This window comes from Magallana gigas, chromosome 8, assembly GCF_963853765.1.
Source record: "Magallana gigas chromosome 8, xbMagGiga1.1, whole genome shotgun sequence".
NCBI classification, from domain to species: domain Eukaryota; kingdom Metazoa; phylum Mollusca; class Bivalvia; order Ostreida; family Ostreidae; genus Magallana; species Magallana gigas.
In genome coordinates, this window is record NC_088860.1 from 18712944 (window position 1) to 18735617 (window position 22674).

General features: G+C 29.1%; 2 protein-coding genes across 7 annotated transcripts in view; one reads left to right on the top strand and one right to left on the bottom strand.

The window, feature by feature from the left end:
* Window positions 1-22674, top strand: part of LOC117689865 (uncharacterized) — a 37212-nt gene that overhangs the window by 13218 nt on the left and 1320 nt on the right. The window contains exons 1-3 of one of the 6 annotated variants that reach the window (XR_010708902.1): window positions 13159-13284; window positions 21849-21961; window positions 22135-22278. The gene's annotated coding sequence lies outside the window, so the exon portion shown is untranslated. Of the gene's footprint in view, window positions 1-13158; window positions 13285-15434; window positions 15592-21848; window positions 22279-22674 lie in introns of those variants that run through there. The other 5 variants (XR_010708903.1, XR_010708900.1, XR_010708901.1 and 2 more) reach the window with 5 other exon arrangements.
* Window positions 18668-21875, bottom strand: LOC105339699 (uncharacterized). The gene is made up of 3 exons (XM_011445369.4): window positions 20957-21875; window positions 19746-20686; window positions 18668-19384 (listed from the first exon to the last, which is right to left on the bottom strand). The coding sequence occupies exons 1-3, from the start codon at window positions 21873-21875 to the stop codon at window positions 19121-19123; spliced, it is 2124 nt and encodes a 707-aa protein (XP_011443671.2). The 3' UTR covers window positions 18668-19120.

The following is a 22674-nucleotide window of genomic DNA, read 5'->3' on the forward strand; positions in this document are numbered from 1 at the left end:
TTGAACAATAAAGTAAAAAGTTACTAAATATCATCCTCATTTGCTTGTTGAGTAAGTGATATAATTTATTGCTGCTAAAACCTTTCCCTTTTTAATTTAAAGTGTTACCTTTTTGATTCATCTCTTAAATATATGTATGCATCAAAATAACCAAAAAAGTCACAGTTTGAGCAATGAAAGAAAAAGTTACTAAATATCATCCTCATTTGCTTGTTTTGAGCCTTATCAACATATTTTCTGTAATATTGAAATATATCTAATATAAAAGAGAAATGTACTAATATATACTGTTGATAATGAATAAAATCCTCTTGCAGTTAACATTTGAACAGAAAACACCCTTCATGTCGTCCTGTTTATTAATTATTAGAGTTGGGCGGAAATAGTTTATAATACCAGAAGTTTTAATAAACGGCGATTTTAAGTGAGGAAAGATATTTGTTGGATTCATTTTGAGTTGACGAAGAAAAGAAAAATTTGTGGTGTCTCTAGTAAGTGATATAATTTTATTGCTGCTTAAACAAACCCTTCCGTTCTTTTCATTTAAAGTGTGACCTTTTTTGATTCATCTCTTAAATATATGTATGCATCAAAATAACCAAAAAAAGTCACAGTTTTAGCAATGAAAAAAAAAGTTATTAAAAATCATCCTCACTTGCTTGTGGGGAGCCTTATCTACATATTTTTTTTTATATTAAAGTATTTAAGCTAAAAAAGAAAAATATACTAATTACATAATATACACTGTTGATTATAATACCAGAAGTTTTAATAAACGGTGATTTTAAGTGAGGAAAGATATTTGTTGGATTCATTTTGAGTTGACGAAGAAAAGATAAATTTGTGGTGTCTCTAGTAAGTGATATAATTTTATTGCTGCTTAAACAAACCCTTCCTTTTTTTTTATTTAAAGTGTTACCTTTTTTGATTCATCTCTCAAATATATGTAAAAAAAAGTTATTAAAAATCATCCTCACTTGCTTGTGGGGAGCCTTATCTACATATTTTTTTTTTATATTAAAGTATTTAAGCTAAAAAAGAAAAATATACTAATTACATAATATACACTGTTGATTATAATACCAGAAGTTTTAATAAACGGCGATTTTAAGTGAGGAAAGATATTTGTTGGATTCATTTTGAGTTGACGAAGAAAAGATAAATTTGTGGTGTCTCTAGTAAGTGATATAATTTTATTGCTGCTTAAACAAACCCTTCCTTTTTTTTTTTATTTAAAGTGTTACCTTTTTTGATTCATCTCTCAAATATATGTATGCATAAAAATAACCAAAAAAGTCACAGTTTGAGCAATGAAAGAAAAAGTTACTAAATATCATCCTCATTTGCTTGTTTTGAGCCTTATCTACATATTTTCTGTAATATTGAAATATGTAAGATAAAAAAGAGAAATATACTAATATACACTGTTGATTTTGAATATTTGTTGGATTCATTTTGAGTTGACGAAGAAAAGATAAATTTGTGGTGTCTCTAGTAAGTGATATAATTTTATTGCTGCTTAAACAAACCCTTCCTTTTTTTTTTATTTAAAGTGTTACCTTTTTTGATTCATCTCTCAAATATATGTATGCATAAAAATAACCAAAAAAGTCACAGTTTGAGCAATGAAAGAAAAAGTTACTAAATATCATCCTCACAGTTTGAGCAATGAAAGAAAAAGTTACTAAATATCATCCTCATTTGCTTGTTTTGAGCCTTATCTACATATTTTCTGTAATATTGAAATATGTAAGATAAAAAAGAGAAATATACTAATATACACTGTTGATTTTGAATAAAGTCCTCTTGCAGTTAACATTTCAACAGAAAACACCCTTCATGTCGTCCTGTTTTTTGATTATTAGAGTTGGGCGGAAATAGTTTATAATACCAGAAGTTGTAATAAAAGGCGATTTTAAGTGAGGAAAGATATTTGTTGGATTCATTTTGAGTTGAGGAAGAAAAGAAAAATTTGTAGTGTCTTTAGTAAGTCATATTATTTTCTTCTTGCTAAAACAAACCCATCCCATTTTCTATTTAAAGTGTTACCTTTTTTGATTCATCTCTTAAATATATGTATGCATAAAAATAACCAAAAAAGTCACAGTTTGAGCAATGAAAGAAAAAGTTACTAAATATCATCCTCATTTGCTTGTTTTGAGCCTTATCTACATATTTTCTGTAATATTGAAATATGTAAGATAAAAAAGAGAAATATACTAATATACACTGTTGATTTTGAATAACGTCCTCTTGCAGTTAACATTTCAACAGAAAGAACCCTTCATGTCGTCCTGTTTTTTGATTATTAGAGTTGTGCGGAAATAGTTTATAATACCAGAAGTTTTAATAAAAGGCGATTTTAAGTGAGGAAAGATATTTGTTGGATTCATTTTGAGTTGAGGAAGAAAAGAAAAATTTGTAGTGTCTTTAGTAAGTCATATTATTTTCTTCTTGCTAAAACAAACCCATCCCATTTTCTATTTAAAGTGTTACCTTTTTTGATTCATCTCTTAAATATATGTATGCATCAAAATAACCAAAAAAGTCACAGTTTGAGCAATGAAAGAAAAAGTTACTAAATATCATCCTCATTTGCTTGTTTTGAGCCTTATCAACATATTTTCTGTAATATTGAAATATATCAGATAAAAAAGAGAAATATACTAATATATACTGTTGATAATGAATAAAATCCTCTTGCAGTTAACATTTGAACAGAAAACACCCTTCATGTCGTCCTGTTTATTAAGTATTAGAGTTGGGCGGAAATAGTTTATAATACCAGAAGTTTTAATAAACGGCGATTTTAAGTGAGGAAAGATATTTGTTGGATTCATTTTGAGTTGACGAAGAAAAGATAAATTTGTGGTGTCTCTAGTAAGTGATATAATTTTATTGCTGCTTAAACAAACCCTTCCTTTTTTTTCATTTAAAGTCTTACCTTTTTTGATTCATCTCTTAAATATATGTATGCATCAAAATAACCAAAAAAAGTCACAGTTTTAGCAATGAAAAAAAAGTTATTAAAAATCTTCCTCACTTGCTTGTGGGGAGCCTTATCTACATATTTTTTTATATTAAAGTATTTAAGCTAAAAAAGAAAAATATACTAATTACATAATATACACTGTTGATAATGAAAAAGAATCCTCTTGGAGTTAACATTTAAACAGAAAACACCCTTTATGTCCTCCATTTATCTTATGCTAAAATGTGTGGAAACCAGTTCCATCTTGGTCCTGCAGCTTTGTTAATTTTTACTCCTTTAAACACTACAAGTTATGATTTGATGAATATTGTCATTTATTAATGACGAAGATAAACAAATAACTACAAATAAACTACCTTAACTACTAGAGAGATCCCAGATAAACATAAAGAGACTTATTAAGCACCTAATTTCAGACAGGCAGTGGGATCTCCCTAAAGACTAAGTAAGACAGAATTATCATTGATGAATACACATTTAGAAGAAGATCTCTTAAATAAAATAACCAAAAAAGTCACAGTTTGAGCAATGAAGAAAAAAAGTTACTAAATATCATCCTCATTTGCTTGTTGAGTAAGTGATATAATTTATTGCTACTAAAACAAACCCTTCCCTTTTTTTGTTTAAAGTGTTACCTTTTTTGATTCATCTCTCAAATATATGTATGCATCAAAATAACCAAAAAAGTCACAGTTTGAGCAATGAAAGAAAAAGTTACTAAATATCATCCTCAGTTGCTTGTTTTGAATATTGTCATTTATTAATGACGAAGATAAACAAATAACTACAAATAAACTACCTTAACTACTAGAGAGATCCCAGATAAACATAAAGAGACTTATTAAGCACCTAATTTCAGACAGGCAGTTTGAGCAATGAAGAAAAAAAGTTACTAAATATCATCCTCATTTGCTTGTTGAGTAAGTGATATAATTTATTGCTACTAAAACAAACCCTTCCCTTTTTTTGTTTAAAGTGTTACCTTTTTTGATTCATCTCTCAAATATATGTATGCATCAAAATAACCAAAAAAGTCACAGTTTGAGCAATGAAAGAAAAAGTTACTAAATATCATCCTCATTTGCTTGTTTTGAATATTGTCATTTATTAATGACGAAGATAAACAAATAACTACAAATAAACTACCTTAACTACTAGAGAGATCCCAGATAAACATAAAGAGACTTATTAAGCACCTAATTTCAGACAGGCAGTGGGATCTCCCTAAAAACTAAGTAAGACAGAATTATCATTGATGAATACACATTTAGAAGAAGATCTCTTAAATAAAATAACCAAAAAAGTCACAGTTTGAGCAATGAAGAAAAAAAGTTACTAAATATCATCCTCATTTGCTTGTTGAGTAAGTGATATAATTTATTGCTACTAAAGCAAACCCTTCCCTTTTTTTGTTTAAAGTGTTACCTTTTTTGATTCATCTCTCAAATATATGTATGCATAAAAATAACCAAAAAAGTCACAGTTTGAGCAATGAAAGAAAACGTTGCTACTAAAACAAACCCTTCCCTATTTTTGTTTAAAGTGTTACCTTTTATGATTCATCTCTCAAATATATGTATGCATAAAAATAACCAAAAAAGTCACAGTTTGAGCAATGAAATTGTTGAGTAAGTGATATAATTTATTGCTACTAAAACAAACCCTTCCCTTTTTTTGTTTAAAGTGTTACCTTTTTTGATTCCCCTTTTTTTGTTTAAAGTGTTACCTTTTTTGATTCATCTCTCAAATATATGTATGCATAAAAATAACCAAAAAAGTCACAGTTTGAGCAATGAAAGAAAACGTTGCTACTAAAACAAACCCTTCCCTTTTTTTGTTTAAAGTGTTACCTTTTATGATTCATCTCTCAAATATATGTATGCATAAAAATAACCAAAAAAGTCACAGTTTGAGCAATGAAATTGTTGAGTAAGTGATATAATTTATTGCTACTAAAACAAACCCTTCCCTTTTTTTGTTTAAAGTGTTACCTTTTTTGATTCATCTCTCAAATATATGTATGCATAAAAATAACCAAAAAAGTCACAGTTTGAGCAATGAAAGAAAACGTTGCTACTAAAACAAACCCTACACTTTTTTTGTTTAAAGTGTTACCTTTTATGATTCATCTCTCAAATATATGTATGCATAAAAATAACCAAAAAAGTCACAGTTTGAGCAATGAAAGAAAAAGTTACTAAATATCATCCTCATTTGCTTGTTTTGAGCCTTATCAACATATTTTCTGTAATATTGAAATATGTAAGATAAAAAAGAGAAATATACTAATATACACTGTTGATTTTGAATAAAGTCCTCTTGCAGTTAACATTTCAACAGAAAACACCCTTCATGTCGTCCTGTTTTTTGATTATTAGAGTTGGGCGGAAATAGTTTATAATACCAGAAGTTGTAATAAAAGGCGATTTTAAGTGAGGAAAGATATTTGTTGGATTCATTTTGAGTTGAGGAAGAAAAGAAAAATTTGTAGTGTCTTTAGTAAGTCATATTATTTTCTTCTTGCTAAAACAAACCCATCCCATTTTCTATTTAAAGTGTTACCTTTTTTGATTCATCTCTTAAATATATGTATGCATAAAAATAACCAAAAAAGTCACAGTTTGAGCAATGAAAGAAAAAGTTACTAAATATCATCCTCATTTGCTTGTTTTGAGCCTTATCTACATATTTTCTGTAATATTGAAATATGTAAGATAAAAAAGAGAAATATACTAATATACACTGTTGATTTTGAATAAAGTCCTCTTGCAGTTAACATTTCAACAGAAAGAACCCTTCATGTCGTCCTGTTTTTTGATTATTAGAGTTGTGCGGAAATAGTTTATAATACCAGAAGTTTTAATAAAAGGCGATTTTAAGTGAGGAAAGATATTTGTTGGATTCATTTTGAGTTGAGGAAGAAAAGAAAAATTTGTAGTGTCTTTAGTAAGTCATATTATTTTCTTCTTGCTAAAACAAACCCATCCCATTTTCTATTTAAAGTGTTACCTTTTTTGATTCATCTCTTAAATATATGTATGCATAAAAATAACCAAAAAAGTCACAGTTTGAGCAATGAAAGAAAAAGTTACTAAATATCATCCTCATTTGCTTGTTTTGAGCCTTATCAACATATTTTCTGTAATATTGAAATATATCAGATAAAAAAGAGAAATATACTAATATATACTGTTGATAATGAATAAAATCCTCTTGCAGTTAACATTTGAACAGAAAACACCCTTCATGTCGTCCTGTTTATTAAGTATTAGAGTTGGGCGGAAATAGTTTATAATACCAGAAGTTTTAATAAACGGCGATTTTAAGTGAGGAAAGATATTTGTTGGATTCATTTTGAGTTGACGAAGAAAAGATAAATTTGTGGTGTCTCTAGTAAGTGATATAATTTTATTGCTGCTTAAACAAACCCTTCCTTTTTTTTCATTTAAAGTCTTACCTTTTTTGATTCATCTCTTAAATATATGTATGCATCAAAATAACCAAAAAAAGTCACAGTTTTAGCAATGAAAAAAAAGTTATTAAAAATCTTCCTCACTTGCTTGTGGGGAGCCTTATCTACATATTTTTTTATATTAAAGTATTTAAGCTAAAAAAGAAAAATATACTAATTACATAATATACACTGTTGATAATGAAAAAGAATCCTCTTGGAGTTAACATTTAAACAGAAAACACCCTTTATGTCCTCCATTTATCTTATGCTAAAATGTGTGGAAACCAGTTCCATCTTGGTCCTGCAGCTTTGTTAATTTTTACTCCTTTAAACACTACAAGTTATGATTTGATGAATATTGTCATTTATTAATGACGAAGATAAACAAATAACTACAAATAAACTACCTTAACTACTAGAGAGATCCCAGATAAACATAAAGAGACTTATTAAGCACCTAATTTCAGACAGGCAGTGGGATCTCCCTAAAGACTAAGTAAGACAGAATTATCATTGATGAATACACATTTAGAAGAAGATCTCTTAAATAAAATAACCAAAAAAGTCACAGTTTGAGCAATGAAGAAAAAAAGTTACTAAATATCATCCTCATTTGCTTGTTGAGTAAGTGATATAATTTATTGCTACTAAAACAAACCCTTCCCTTTTTTTGTTTAAAGTGTTACCTTTTTTGATTCATCTCTCAAATATATGTATGCATCAAAATAACCAAAAAAGTCACAGTTTGAGCAATGAAAGAAAAAGTTACTAAATATCATCCTCAGTTGCTTGTTTTGAATATTGTCATTTATTAATGACGAAGATAAACAAATAACTACAAATAAACTACCTTAACTACTAGAGAGATCCCAGATAAACATAAAGAGACTTATTAAGCACCTAATTTCAGACAGGCAGTTTGAGCAATGAAGAAAAAAAGTTACTAAATATCATCCTCATTTGCTTGTTGAGTAAGTGATATAATTTATTGCTACTAAAACAAACCCTTCCCTTTTTTTGTTTAAAGTGTTACCTTTTTTGATTCATCTCTCAAATATATGTATGCATCAAAATAACCAAAAAAGTCACAGTTTGAGCAATGAAAGAAAAAGTTACTAAATATCATCCTCATTTGCTTGTTTTGAATATTGTCATTTATTAATGACGAAGATAAACAAATAACTACAAATAAACTACCTTAACTACTAGAGAGATCCCAGATAAACATAAAGAGACTTATTAAGCACCTAATTTCAGACAGGCAGTGGGATCTCCCTAAAAACTAAGTAAGACAGAATTATCATTGATGAATACACATTTAGAAGAAGATCTCTTAAATAAAATAACCAAAAAAGTCACAGTTTGAGCAATGAAGAAAAAAAGTTACTAAATATCATCCTCATTTGCTTGTTGAGTAAGTGATATAATTTATTGCTACTAAAGCAAACCCTTCCCTTTTTTTGTTTAAAGTGTTACCTTTTTTGATTCATCTCTCAAATATATGTATGCATAAAAATAACCAAAAAAGTCACAGTTTGAGCAATGAAAGAAAACGTTGCTACTAAAACAAACCCTTCCCTATTTTTGTTTAAAGTGTTACCTTTTATGATTCATCTCTCAAATATATGTATGCATAAAAATAACCAAAAAAGTCACAGTTTGAGCAATGAAATTGTTGAGTAAGTGATATAATTTATTGCTACTAAAACAAACCCTTCCCTTTTTTTGTTTAAAGTGTTACCTTTTTTGATTCCCCTTTTTTTGTTTAAAGTGTTACCTTTTTTGATTCATCTCTCAAATATATGTATGCATAAAAATAACCAAAAAAGTCACAGTTTGAGCAATGAAAGAAAACGTTGCTACTAAAACAAACCCTTCCCTTTTTTTGTTTAAAGTGTTACCTTTTATGATTCATCTCTCAAATATATGTATGCATAAAAATAACCAAAAAAGTCACAGTTTGAGCAATGAAATTGTTGAGTAAGTGATATAATTTATTGCTACTAAAACAAACCCTTCCCTTTTTTTGTTTAAAGTGTTACCTTTTTTGATTCATCTCTCAAATATATGTATGCATAAAAATAACCAAAAAAGTCACAGTTTGAGCAATGAAAGAAAACGTTGCTACTAAAACAAACCCTTCCCTTTTTTTGTTTAAAGTGTTACCTTTTATGATTCATCTCTCAAATATATGTATGCATAAAAATAACCAAAAAAGTCACAGTTTGAGCAATGAAAGAAAAAGTTACTAAATATCATCCTCATTTGCTTGTTTTGAGCCTTATCAACATATTTTCTGTAATATTGAAATATGTAAGATAAAAAAGAGAAATATACTAATATACACTGTTGATTTTGAATAAAGTCCTCTTGCAGTTAACATTTCAACAGAAAACACCCTTCATGTCGTCCTGTTTTTTGATTATTAGAGTTGTGCGGAAATAGTTTATAATACCAGAAGTTTTAATAAAAGGCGATTTTAAGTGAGGAAAGATATTTGTTGGATTCATTTTGAGTTGAGGAAGAAAAGAAAAATTTGTAGTGTCTTTAGTAAGTCATATTATTTTCTTCTTGCTAAAACAAACCCATCCCATTTTCTATTTAAAGTGTTACCTTTTTTGATTCATCTCTTAAATATATGTATGCATCAAAATAACCAAAAAAGTCACAGTTTGAGCAATGAAAGAAAAAGTTACTAAATATCATCCTCATTTGCTTGTTTTGAGCCTTATCAACATATTTTCTGTAATATTGAAATATATCAGATAAAAAAGAGAAATATACTAATATATACTGTTGATAATGAATAAAATCCTCAAGCAATTAACATTTGAAAAGAAAACACCCTTCATGTCGTCCTGTTTATTAAGTATTAGAGTTGGGCGGAAATAGTTTATAATACCAGAAGTTTTAATAAACGGCGATTTTAAGTGAGGAAAGATATTTGTTGGATTCATTTTGAGTTGACGAAGAAAAGATAAATTTGTGGTGTCTCTAGTAAGTGATATAATTTTACTGCTGATTAAACAAACCCTTCCGTTTTTTTTATTTAAAGTGTTACCTTTTTTGATTCATCTCTTAAAAATATGTATGCATCATAATAACCAAAAAAAGTCACAGTTTTAGCAATGAAAAAAAAAGTTATTAAAAATCATCCTCACTTGCTTGTGGGGAGCCTTATCTACATATTTTTTTTTATATTAAAGTATTTAAGCTAAAAAAGAAAAATATACTAATTACATAATATACACTGTTGATAATGAAAAAGAATCCTCTTGGAGTTAACATTTGAACAGAAAACACCCTTTATGTCCTCCATTTATCTTATGCTAAAATGTGTGGAAACCAGTTCCATCTTGGTCCTGCAGCTTTGTTAATTTTTACTCCTTTAAACACTACAAGTTATGATTTGATGAATATTGTCATTTATTAATGACGAAGATAAACAAATAACTACAAATAAACTACCTTAACTACTAGAGAGATCCCAGATAAACATAAAGAGACTTATTAAGCACCTAATTTCAGACAGGCAGTGGGATCTCCCTAAAGACTAAGTAAGACAGAATTATCATTGATATATACACATTTAGAAGAAGATCTCTTAAATAAAATAACCAAAAAAGTCACAGTTTGAGCAATGAAGAAAAAAAGTTACTAAATATCATCCTCATTTGCTTGTTGAGTAAGTGATATAATTTATTGCTACTAAAACAAACCCTTCCCTTTTTTTGTTTAAAGTGTTACCTTTTTTGATTCATCTCTCAAATATATGTATGCATCAAAATAACCAAAAAAGTCACATGTATGCATCAAAATAACCAAAAAAGTCACAGTTTGAGCAATGAAAGAAAAAGTTACTAAATATCATCCTCATTTGCTTGTTTTGAGCCTTATCTACATATTTTCTGTAATATTGAAATATGTAAGATAAAAAAGAAAAATATACTAATATACACTGTTGATTTCGAACATTGATGAATACCCTAAAGACTAAGTAAGACAGAATTATCATTGATGAATACACATTTAGAAGAAGATATCTTAAATAAAATAACCAAAAAAGTCACAGTTTGAGCAATGAAGAAAAAAAGTTACTAAATATCATCCTCATTTGCTTGTTGAGTAAGTGATAAAATTTATTGCTACTAAAACAAACCCTTCCCTTTTTTTGTTTAAAGTGTTACCTTTTTTGATTCATCTCTCAAATATATGTATGCATAAAAATAACCAAAAAAGTCACAGTTTGAGCAATGAAAGAAAAAGTTACTAAATATCATCCTCATTTGCTTGTTTTGAGCCTTATCTTAAATAAAATAACCAAAAAAGTCACAGTTTGAGCAATGAAGAAAAAAAGTTACTAAATATCATCCTCATTTGCTTGTTGAGTAAGTGATAAAATTTATTGCTACTAAAACAAACCCTTCCCTTTTTTTGTTTAAAGTGTTACCTTTTTTGATTCATCTCTCAAATATATGTATGCATAAAAATAACCAAAAAAGTCACAGTTTGAGCAATGAAAGAAAAAGTTACTAAATATCATCCTCATTTGCTTGTTTTGAGCCTTATCTACATATTTTCTGTAATATTGAAATATGTAAGATAAAAAAGAAAAATATACTAATATACACTGTTGATTTTGAACATTGATGAATACACATTTAGAAGAAGATCTCTTAAATAAAATAACCAAAAAAGTCACAGTTTGAGCAATGAAGAAAAAAAGTTACTAAATATCATCCTCATTTGCTTGTTGAGTAAGTGATATAATTTATTGCTACTAAAACAAACCTTTCCCTTTTTTTGTTTAAAGTGTTACCTTTTTTTGATTCATCTCTCAAATATATGTATGCATAAAAATAACCAAAAAAGTCACAGTTTGAGCAATGAAAGAAAAAGTTACTAAATATCATCCTCATTTGCTTGTTTTGAGCCTTATCTACATATTTTCTGTAATATTGAAATATGTAAGATAAAAAAGAGAAATATACTAATATACACTGTTGATTTTGAATAAAGTCCTCTTGCAGTTAACATTTCTTAAATAAAATAACCAAAAAAGTCACAGTTTGAGCAATGAAGAAAAAAAGTTACTAAATATCATCCTCATTTGCTTGTTGAGTAAGTGATATAATTTATTGCTACTAAAACAAACCCTTCCCTTTTTTTGTTTAAAGTGTTACCTTTTATGATTCATCTCTCAAATATATGTATGCATAAAAATAACCAAAAAAGTCACAGTTTGAGCAATGAAAGAAAACGTTGCTACTAAAACAAACCCTTCCCTTTTTTTGTTTAAAGTGTTACCTTTTATGATTCATCTCTCAAATATATGTATGCATAAAAATAACCAAAAAAGTCACAGTTTGAGCAATGAAAGAAAAAGTTACTAAATATCATCCTCATTTGCTTGTTTTGAGCCTTATCAACATATTTTCTGTAATATTGAAATATGTAAGATAAAAAAGAGAAATATACTAATATACACTGTTGATTTTGAATAAAGTCCTCTTGCAGTTAACATTTCAACAGAAAACACCCTTCATGTCGTCCTGTTTTTTGATTATTAGAGTTGTGCAGAAATAGTACAGTTTGAGCAATGAAAGAAAACGTTGCTACTAAAACAAACCCTTCCCTTTTTTTGTTTAAAGTGTTACCTTTTATGATTCATCTCTCAAATATATGTATGCATAAAAATAACCAAAAAAGTCACAGTTTGAGCAATGAAAGAAAAAGTTACTAAATATCATCCTCATTTGCTTGTTTTGAGCCTTATCAACATATTTTCTGTAATATTGAAATATGTAAGATAAAAAAGAGAAATATACTAATATACACTGTTGATTTTGAATAAAGTCCTCTTGCAGTTAACATTTCAACAGAAAACACCCTTCATGTCGTCCTGTTTTTTGATTATTAGAGTTGTGCGGAAATAGTACAGTTTGAGCAATGAAAGAAAACGTTGCTACTAAAACAAACCCTTCCCTTTTTTTGTTTAAAGTGTTACCTTTTATGATTCATCTCTCAAATATATGTATGCATAAAAATAACCAAAAAAGTCACAGTTTGAGCAATGAAAGAAAAAGTTACTAAATATCATCCTCATTTGCTTGTTTTGAGCCTTATCAACATATTTTCTGTAATATTGAAATATGTAAGATAAAAAAGAGAAATATACTAATATACACTGTTGATTTTGAATAAAGTCCTCTTGCAGTTAACATTTCAACAGAAAACACCCTTCATGTCGTCCTGTTTTTTGATTATTAGAGTTGTGCGGAAATAGTTTATAATACCAGAAGTTTTAATAAAAGGCGATTTTAAGTGAGGAAAGATATTTGTTGGATTCATTTTGAGTTGAGGAAGAAAAGAAAAATTTGTAGTGTCTTTAGTAAGTCATATTATTTTCTTCTTGCTAAAACAAACCCATCCCATTTCCTATTTAAAGTGTTACCTTTTTTGATTCATCTCTTAAATATATGTATGCATCAAAATAACCAAAAAAGTCACAGTTTGAGCAATGAAAGAAAAAGTTACTAAATATCATCCTCATTTGCTTGTTTTGAGCCTTATCAACATATTTTCTGTAATATTGAAATATATCAGATAAAAAAGAGAAATATACTTATATATACTGTTGATAATGAATAAAATCCTCAAGCAATTAACATTTGAAAAGAAAACACCCTTCATGTCGTCCTGTTTATTAAGTATTAGAGTTGGGCGGAAATAGTTTATAATACCAGAAGTTTTAATAAACGGCGATTTTAAGTGAGGAAAGATATTTGTTGGATTCATTTTGAGTTGACGAAGAAAAGATAAATTTGTGGTGTCTCTAGTAAGTGATATAATTTTACTGCTGATTAAACAAACCCTTCCGTTTTTTTTATTTAAAGTGTTACCTTTTTTGATTCATCTCTTAAAAATATGTATGCATCATAATAACCAAAAAAAGTCACAGTTTTAGCAATGAAAAAAAAAGTTATTAAAAATCATCCTCACTTGCTTGTGGGGAGCCTTATCTACATATTTTTTTTTATATTAAAGTATTTAAGCTAAAAAAGAAAAATATACTAATTACATAATATACACTGTTGATAATGAAAAAGAATCCTCTTGGAGTTAACATTTGAACAGAAAACACCCTTTATGTCCTCCATTTATCTTATGCTAAAATGTATGGAAACCAGTTCCATCTTGGTCCTGCAGCTTTGTTAATTTTTAATCCTTTAAACACTACAAGTTATGATTTGATGAATATTGTCATTTATTAATGACGAAGATAAACAAATAACTACAAATAAACTACCTTAACTACTAGAGAGATCCCAGATAAACATAAAGAGACTTATTAAGCACCTAATTTCAGACAGGCAGTGGGATCTCCCTAAAGACTAAGTAAGACAGAATTATCATTGATATATACACATTTAGAAGAAGATCTCTTAAATAAAATAACCAAAAAAGTCACAGTTTGAGCAATGAAGAAAAAAAGTTACTAAATATCATCCTCATTTGCTTGTTGAGTAAGTGATATAATTTATTGCTACTAAAACAAACCCTTCCCTTTTTTTGTTTAAAGTGTTACCTTTTTTGATTCATCTCTCAAATATATGTATGCATCAAAATAACCAAAAAAGTCACATGTATGCATCAAAATAACCAAAAAAGTCACAGTTTGAGCAATGAAAGAAAAAGTTACTAAATATCATCCTCATTTGCTTGTTTTGAGCCTTATCTACATATTTTCTGTAATATTGAAATATGTAAGATAAAAAAGAAAAATATACTAATATACACTGTTGATTTTGAACATTGATGAATACCCTAAAGACTAAGTAAGACAGAATTATCATTGATGAATACACATTTAGAAGAAGATCTCTTAAATAAAATAACCAAAAAAGTCACAGTTTGAGCAATGAAGAAAAAAAGTTACTAAATATCATCCTCATTTGCTTGTTGAGTAAGTGATAAAATTTATTGCTACTAAAACAAACCCTTCCCTTTTTTTGTTTAAAGTGTTACCTTTTTTGATTCATCTCTCAAATATATGTATGCATAAAAATAACCAAAAAAGTCACAGTTTGAGCAATGAAAGAAAAAGTTACTAAATATCATACTCATTTGCTTGTTTTGAGCCTTATCTACATATTTTCTGTAATATTGAAATATGTAAGATAAAAAAGAAAAATATACTAATATACACTGTTGATTTTGAACATTGATGAATACACATTTAGAAGAAGATCTCTTAAATAAAATAACCAAAAAAGTCACAGTTTGAGCAATGAAGAAAAAAAGTTACTAAATATCATCCTCATTTGCTTGTTGAGTAAGTGATATAATTTATTGCTACTAAAACAAACCTTTCCCTTTTTTTGTTTAAAGTGTTACCTTTTTTTGATTCATCTCTCAAATATATGTATGCATAAAAATAACCAAAAAAGTCACAGTTTGAGCAATGAAAGAAAAAGTTACTAAATATCATCCTCATTTGCTTGTTTTGAGCCTTATCTACATATTTTCTGTAATATTGAAATATGTAAGATAAAAAAGAGAAATATACTAATATACACTGTTGATTTTGAATAAAGTCCTCTTGCAGTTAACATTTCTTAAATAAAATAACCAAAAAAGTCACAGTTTGAGCAATGAAGAAAAAAAGTTACTAAATATCATCCTCATTTGCTTGTTGAGTAAGTGATATAATTTATTGCTACTAAAACAAACCCTTCCCTTTTTTTGTTTAAAGTGTTACCTTTTATGATTCATCTCTCAAATATATGTATGCATAAAAATAACCAAAAAAGTCACAGTTTGAGCAATGAAAGAAAAAGTTACTAAATATCATCCTCATTTGCTTGTTTTGAGCCTTATCTACATATTTTCTGTAATATTGAAATATGTAAGATAAAAAAGAGAAATATACTAATATACACTGTTGATTTTGAATAAAGTCCTCTTGCAGTTAACATTTCAACAGAAAACACCCTTCATGTCGTCCTGTTTTTTGATTATTAGAGTTGTGCGGAAATAGTTTATAATACCAGAAGTTTTAATAAAAGGCGATTTTAAGTGAGGAAAGATATTTGTTGGATTCATTTTGAGTTGAGGAAGAAAAGAAAAATTTGTAGTGTCTTTAGTAAGTCATATTATTTTCTTCTTGTTAAAACAAACCCATCCCATTTTCTATTTAAAGTGTTACCTTTTTTGATTCATCTCTTAAATATATGTATGCATCAAAATAACCAAAAAAGTCACCGTTTAAGTATTAATTTATTTTTTAAAATCATCCTCACTTCCTTTTGGAGAGCATTATCTACATATTTTCTGTAATATTAAAGTATTTTAACTTTAAAAGAGACTAATTACATAATATACACTGTTGATAATGAAAAAAAATCCTCTTGCAGTTAACATTTAAACAGAAAACACCTTTCATGTCGTCCTGTTTATTGATTATTAGAGTTGGGTGGAAATAGTTTATAATACCAGAAGTTTTAATTAAAGGCGATTTTAAGTGAGGAAAGATATTTGTTGGATTCATTTTGAGTTGACGAGAAAAGATCAATTTGTTGTGTCTCTAGTAAGTGATATATTTTTTTTTGCTGCTAAAACAAATCCATTCCTTTTTTTATTTAAAGTGTTACCTTTTTTTATTCATCTCTTAATTAAATATATGTATGCATAAAAATAATCAAAATAGTAACAGTTTTAGCAATACAAAAAAACTTCAAAACTTCAATGTTGGACTCGTTTAAAGTTATTCTCTGTCTTCATTTGATGGAATGAGGGAAGAGCAAAAAATAAAAAGAGAATCTTGTAATTGACAACCTCTTTATTCAGTAGCGTATACCTGTAGCGGGTATAGGTATATATTTTTATCATTTTTTAACAAAGACAGATCTACTTGTTTATAATTTTAGAAATCCTCTTGCAGTTAACATTTCAACAAAAAACACCCGTCATGTCGTCCTGTTTTTTTTTATTATTAGAGTTGGGTGTAAATAGTTTATAATACCAGAAGTTTTAATTATTGGCGATTTTAAGTGAGGAAAGATATTTGTTGGATTCATTTTGAGTTGACGAAGAAAAAATAAATTTGTAGTGTCTCTAGTAAGTGATATTATTTTCTTCTTGCTAAAACAAACCCATCCCTTTTTTTATTTAAAGTGTTATCTTTTTTGATTCATCTCTTAAATATATGTATGCATCAAAATAACCAAAAAAGTCATACTTTGAGCAATGAAGAAAAAAGTTACTAAATATCATCCTCATTTGCTTGTTGAGTAAGTGATATAATTTATTGCTGCTAAAACAAACCCTTCCCTTTTTTAATTTAAAGTGTTAGCTTTTTTGATTCATCTCTTAGATATCTGTATGCAGAAAAATAACTAAAAAAGTCACAGTTTGAGCAATGAATAAAAAAGTTACGAAATATCATCCTCATTTGCTTGTTTTGAGCCTTATCTACATATTTTCTGTAATATTGAAATATGTAAGATAAAAAAGAGAAATATACTATTATACACTATTGATAATGAATAAAGTCCTCTTGCAGTTAACATTTGAACAGAAAACACCCTTCATGTCGTCCTGTTTATTGATTATTAGAGTTGGGTGGAAATAGTTTATAATACAAGAAGTTTTAATTATTGGCAATTTTAAGTGAGGAAAGATATTTGTTGGATTCATTTTGAATTGACGAAGAAAAGATAAATTTGTAGTGTCTCTAGTAAGTGATATAATTTTATTGCTGCTAAAACACACCCTTCCTTTTTTTTTATTATAGTGTTACCTTTTTTGATTCATCTCTTCAAAATATGTATGCATCAAAATAACCAAAAAAGTCACAGTGTTAGCAATGAAAAAAAAAGTTATTAAAAATCATCCTCACTTGCTTGTGGGGAGCCTTATCTACATATTTTCTGTAATATTAAAGTATTTTAGCTTAAAAAGAGACTAATTACATAATATACACTGGAGTTGGGTGGAAATAGTTTATAATACAAGAAGTTTTAATTATTGGCAATTTTAAGTGAGGAAAGATATTTGTTGGATTCATTTTGAATTGACGAAGAAAAGATAAATTTGTAGTGTCTCTAGTAAGTGATATAATTTTATTGCTGCTAAAACACACCCTTCCTTTTTTTTTATTATAGTGTTACCTTTTTTGATTCATCTCTTCAAAATATGTATGCATCAAAATAACCAAAAAAGTCACAGTGTTAGCAATGAAAAAAAAAGTTATTAAAAATCATCCTCACTTGCTTGTGGGGAGCCTTATCTACATATTTTCTGTAATATTAAAGTATTTTAGCTTAAAAAGAGACTAATTACATAATATACACTGTTGATAATGAAACAAATCCTCTTGCAGTTAACATTTGAACAGAAAAAACCCTTCATGTCGTCCTGTTTTTTGATTATAAGAGTTGGGTGGAAATAGTTTATAATACCAGAAGTTTTAATTAGAGCCGATTTTAAGTGAGGAAAAATATTTGTTGGATTCATTTTGAGTTTACGAAGAAAAGATAAATTTGTAGTGTCTCTAGTAAGTGATATAATTTTATTGCTGCTAAAACAAACCCTTCCTTTTTTTATTTAAAGTGTTACCTTTCTTAAATATATGTATGCATCAAAATAACCAAAAAAGTCATAGTTTTAGCAAGAAAAAAAGTTATTAAAAATCATCCTCACTTGCTTGTGGGGAGCATTATCTACATATTTTTGGCTAATTAAAGTACTTAAGCTAAAAAAGAAAAATATACTAATTACATAATATACACTGTTGATAATGAAACAAATCCTCTTGCACTTAATATTTGAACAGAAAACACCCTTCATGTCGTCCTGTTTATTGATTATTAGAGTTGGGTTGAAATAGTTTGTAATACCAAAAGTTTTAATTAAATGCGATTTTAAGTGAGGAAAGATATTTGTTGGATTCATTTTGAGTTGACGAAGAAAAATTTGTAGTGTCCCTAGTAAGTGATATATTTTTATTGCTGCTAAAACAAACCCTTTCCGTTTTTTTATTTAAAGTGTTACCTTTTTTGATTCATCTCTTAAATATCTGTATGCAGAAAAATAACCAAAAAAGTAACAGTTTTAGCAATATAAAAAAAACTCCAAAATTTTAATGTTGGACTTGTTTAAAGTTATTTTCTGTCTTGATTTGATGGAATGAGGGAAGAGCAAAAAATAAAAAGAGAATCTTGTAATTGACAACCTCTTTATTCAGTAGCGTATACCTGTAGCGGGTATAGGTATATATGTTTATCATTTTTTAACAAAATTAGATCGACTTAAACTCCATAATCTCTCCCTTTTTACTCGCACATCTCTCTTTCTCACTCACACATCACATAAAAACGATTCTCATAAACTCAATTATGGCATGAATATAAGAAGTTCCAGGTATTGGAATTTCTTATTGAAATCTTTTACTTTTTGAAAAAATAACATTTACAGATCTACTTAAGCCATACATGTCCTTTTAGAACATCTTGGCAACATCACCCACTATAAAATTAATGTCCCTCTACATACCTTAATTTCCCCGGGAGAGCAATAACACTGGAACATTCAATTATTTACATAACAAAAAAGATAAGTTACGCAGTGCCACATCATTGAGAAAAAATCTCCCCAAAAACCACCAATGAGAATCATTTGCAGTAACAAAATTTTCTGAGATCAGGATAAAGTTTTGAGACACATGACGACTGGTTTCCATAGCGATCTAATCTGCTAATGTCATGGAACACTTCATAAGTGGAGTCTTTGAGATTCTTTGTTATCATCCCTTCATATTGTGCATAGTTAGGAACAGTTTCCATGGTGATCTGGTAATGGGCGACATCCACTCTTACCTCAGCACTGAAGTTTGAAACTCTTTGATCACTGTCCAATGTTTTCAAAAACTTCAAAACCTAGAAGTATGAAAAGCAGATAAGTTAACGACTGACTCTTCTGCATCATGGATTTTTATTCAGTAAAAACATTTTTGTCTAAAACTGCAATAGTGTGTGCAAACAAATTGAATAATGCACATTAGCACATTATGAAAATTTTTTAGCATATGAGAATACATTTTTTGAAAAATAATGATTAATGCTAAATACATTGGCATTTTTTAAAACTTCTTGCCTAAATGTCTGCGAGTATATTTAATATCTCAAACTTTGGAATTATATACATGTAAATACGTAAATCTTACAGGCAGTAAACTGTATACAGCAAAAAAAGTAATGCAACAATACATGTCCTTGAACGGCAAATGCACCTACTCACCTTTTCATTTGGACTTATTAAATTGGCGGAAACTATTTTGAGAATTGAAAGCTCTTGGCAAATATTTCTCAGTGGTTGGGTCAACTGATTGATATGTTGCAGAAGTTCATAAGCCATAGTCTGAATATTCTTGCTATTTGTATCTTCTTCACTTTCCACCAAACAGGAACACCACTGCAAGTCAATATGAGCAGACGCACAATTCCGATTGGCTGGAATTTCTCTAAGGAGACTTATTCCTCTGGATGAAATCACCGGTTTATGTAAGCGTGATAAATCAAGAATGTCTTTAAGAGATTCATAAATATCAAAAGGAGTGGTCAATCTATCAGCATTTTTTGAAAGTTGTTTTATCAACTCGGGATGTTTTAGTTTGAACTTATGGGGAAAATGAAGGCTAACAAATGGCAGTCTCTCCTCTATTTTCCCTTGCACCGTCCTTCGTACTCTTCCATACCTAGCACCATGATCTCCCATAACAATCAGAAGAGTATTGTCAAGAAAACCTAATTTGCTGAACTTTTCTAAAGTATTTACGAAATCCACATCCAAATATTCTCCGGGATTATTGTTCCAGTGAGTCAGTTCAGCAAGGAAGGTTAAAGAGAACTTTGGAACATTCGGGTACTTTACATAAAAGTCTTTCAAATATTCTAACAAAAATCTGTGATGTGGCGTAGCACCAGTACAGTATTTATTGCTCCTTTCTCTAAGCTCCGAATCCCACAGAGCCAACCAGAATGGTCTCATGTAGTGATCTGAAGGCGACTCCTTGAAACCATTAAAGCGTAGATTAAAAGCGCTTATGGAGGGTTCATCTTCTGCAAACAAGGTGACGTAACCATTCTCCTTGAAATCATTCCAGATCATTGGATAAATATCAACATATTCAGACTCCTCTTGACTTCTTCTGACTTCAGGTAACTCCAGTTCTGTTTTGCCTTGAAAAGGTGTGAAAATCACATGATAATTCTGCTATCAAATCAATATCATGCTCAGAGTATTATTACCAGTAATAGTTCTGCTTATGAAATTGCAACCTGTTATAAAGTATAACTGAGCCCAAAAATAATTGAGACAATGTATTCTCAAATATGTCTATGCATGTTTCAAAGTAAACTTTTTAAGTCTATCAATTAAATATAACGTGATAAACAAACTACCAAAACTAATATATTTTATCAAATGTGTCAAATGTGATTACATAATACCTGTTAAAATTGGTATTAAGGCTGCTAATGTAGCATCGCCAACAATATTATAACCATTTAGAATGGTTGAAGCCAAATTCTTCTTAAGGTAGCCATAAGTTTTGGGTAGTTTTCTCCGGAAGGACATGTGTGACATGGAATCTAGCATTATCATCATCACATTCATTTGGTCAGAAGTTGGCTTCTGAGATGCTGCTCTCTCCAAAACATCATCGCGAGGATAAACCTGCACCAAAAATTGATCAAAGTCCACGAGATACTCATTGAAAATGCTGCCTTCATATTCCATGGGGTCATCATTATTATACAAACTGTCGTTACTGGGGTAATCTTCAACTTCATTATCCTCTGCATGAATGAGATTGTAAGTTGAATTTAGAATACATTTCACATGAACAAAATCATGCTTTATAAGCATATTGAATGGCCCGTTTTCTTTAATAATTCCCTCGGTATAGGTGTAAAAAGAATCAGTTACTCTCTCTATCCCTCTTATTTCACATGCTGTCAATGTTGGTTTATCATCAATTTTTCCCTTTTTTGTTTTAAATTCGTACAGGTCAAGAGTGTTGTGTTCTGGGTAGAGAACACTTTTATTAATGGTAAGAACGTTGTTCTCAAAATAAAACAGGTTGGTTCCATTGCATACCAGGGGTTTCTTCATGGGTTGAATGGCATGTTCAATAGCACTGCTGTAAAGAGGAAGCCGAGGTATTTTACACACATCACTGTAGATTTCTTTCTGACCATCGTTAGACATGAACAACCTGGAATATGAACCTCTCCCTGAGGAACCACTTCTGCTAACTGTCTCTTTCAGGGTGGAATGGATATAACTGACAGTCAATGCGATGACAACTATAGTACTTATAATCACTACTTTACATTTTAGCTTGTATCGACACCTAAAGAGTGCCATTATTTTTCAAAGACCAATCCAAAAGGAAGCAATTAACCCCTTTCCTATTGATCTAAACTCTATCAAGATACCAAAGACAGCTATAGGTACTGTATTCATTTTGGACTCATCGTTGCTTGTCATGGCTGGGCATTAATGCACTTTTTTACAAGTAAGAATAACGTTACATGCACAGGCATTGTAAATAAACTTGTATCTCTTAAATGCTTTAAGTCCATTTTTTTTTATATCATCCATGTTTTTTCATGCACTCTTGAAGCACGTGAATCACTTTCGCCATGATGTTCCTGACGAAAGAAACTGGCATAAATGCTCCATGATGGAATTCTTTCCCGGTTTACATCGGTTTAGACAGTTAATGGTACTGTGGCTACAGTTCGGACTATACGGGGTCACACAAAAGGTAATCGGTGCAGTGATGAACTTTTGGTATGTAAACAAAACATTCGAAGAGAGTTGCGTCGGTGCATTCCCGCAAAACTGAGTCCGTGCGCTATCGCTGCGCGCATGCGATGTCGGTCGGTTATCGAGCGGTGAAGTTGTAAATAAGTTGCCTATCAACGACAGCAACTTGCAATTTGTGAACTGAATGTCTCCTATATTGTATGTCCACATAATTAATATCTTGCAAGATGCAGAAGTGCGACACTGTAGAAATGAAAATTGACTTTAGGTTAATTTGGTACTAAGTCTGACTTACACTGAAACAATGGAGATGATGTATGAGCCGGGCTTATGATATCGCGGTAGTTAAATCATTTTGTCAAAAAATCTATCAATACGGAAATATTTTCTGAAA

Coding starts and splice junctions, on each gene's coding strand:
- LOC105339699 (XM_011445369.4), bottom strand. CDS start 21,875: ATGGCACTCTTTAGGTGTCGATACAAGCTAAAATGTAAAGTAGTGATT. Junction 20,687..20,956: donor CTTAATACCAATTTTAACAG/GTATTATGTAAT, acceptor CACCTTTTCAAG/GCAAAACAGAACTGGAGTTA. Junction 19,385..19,745: donor TAATAAGTCCAAATGAAAAG/GTGAGTAGGTGC, acceptor TCATACTTCTAG/GTTTTGAAGTTTTTGAAAAC.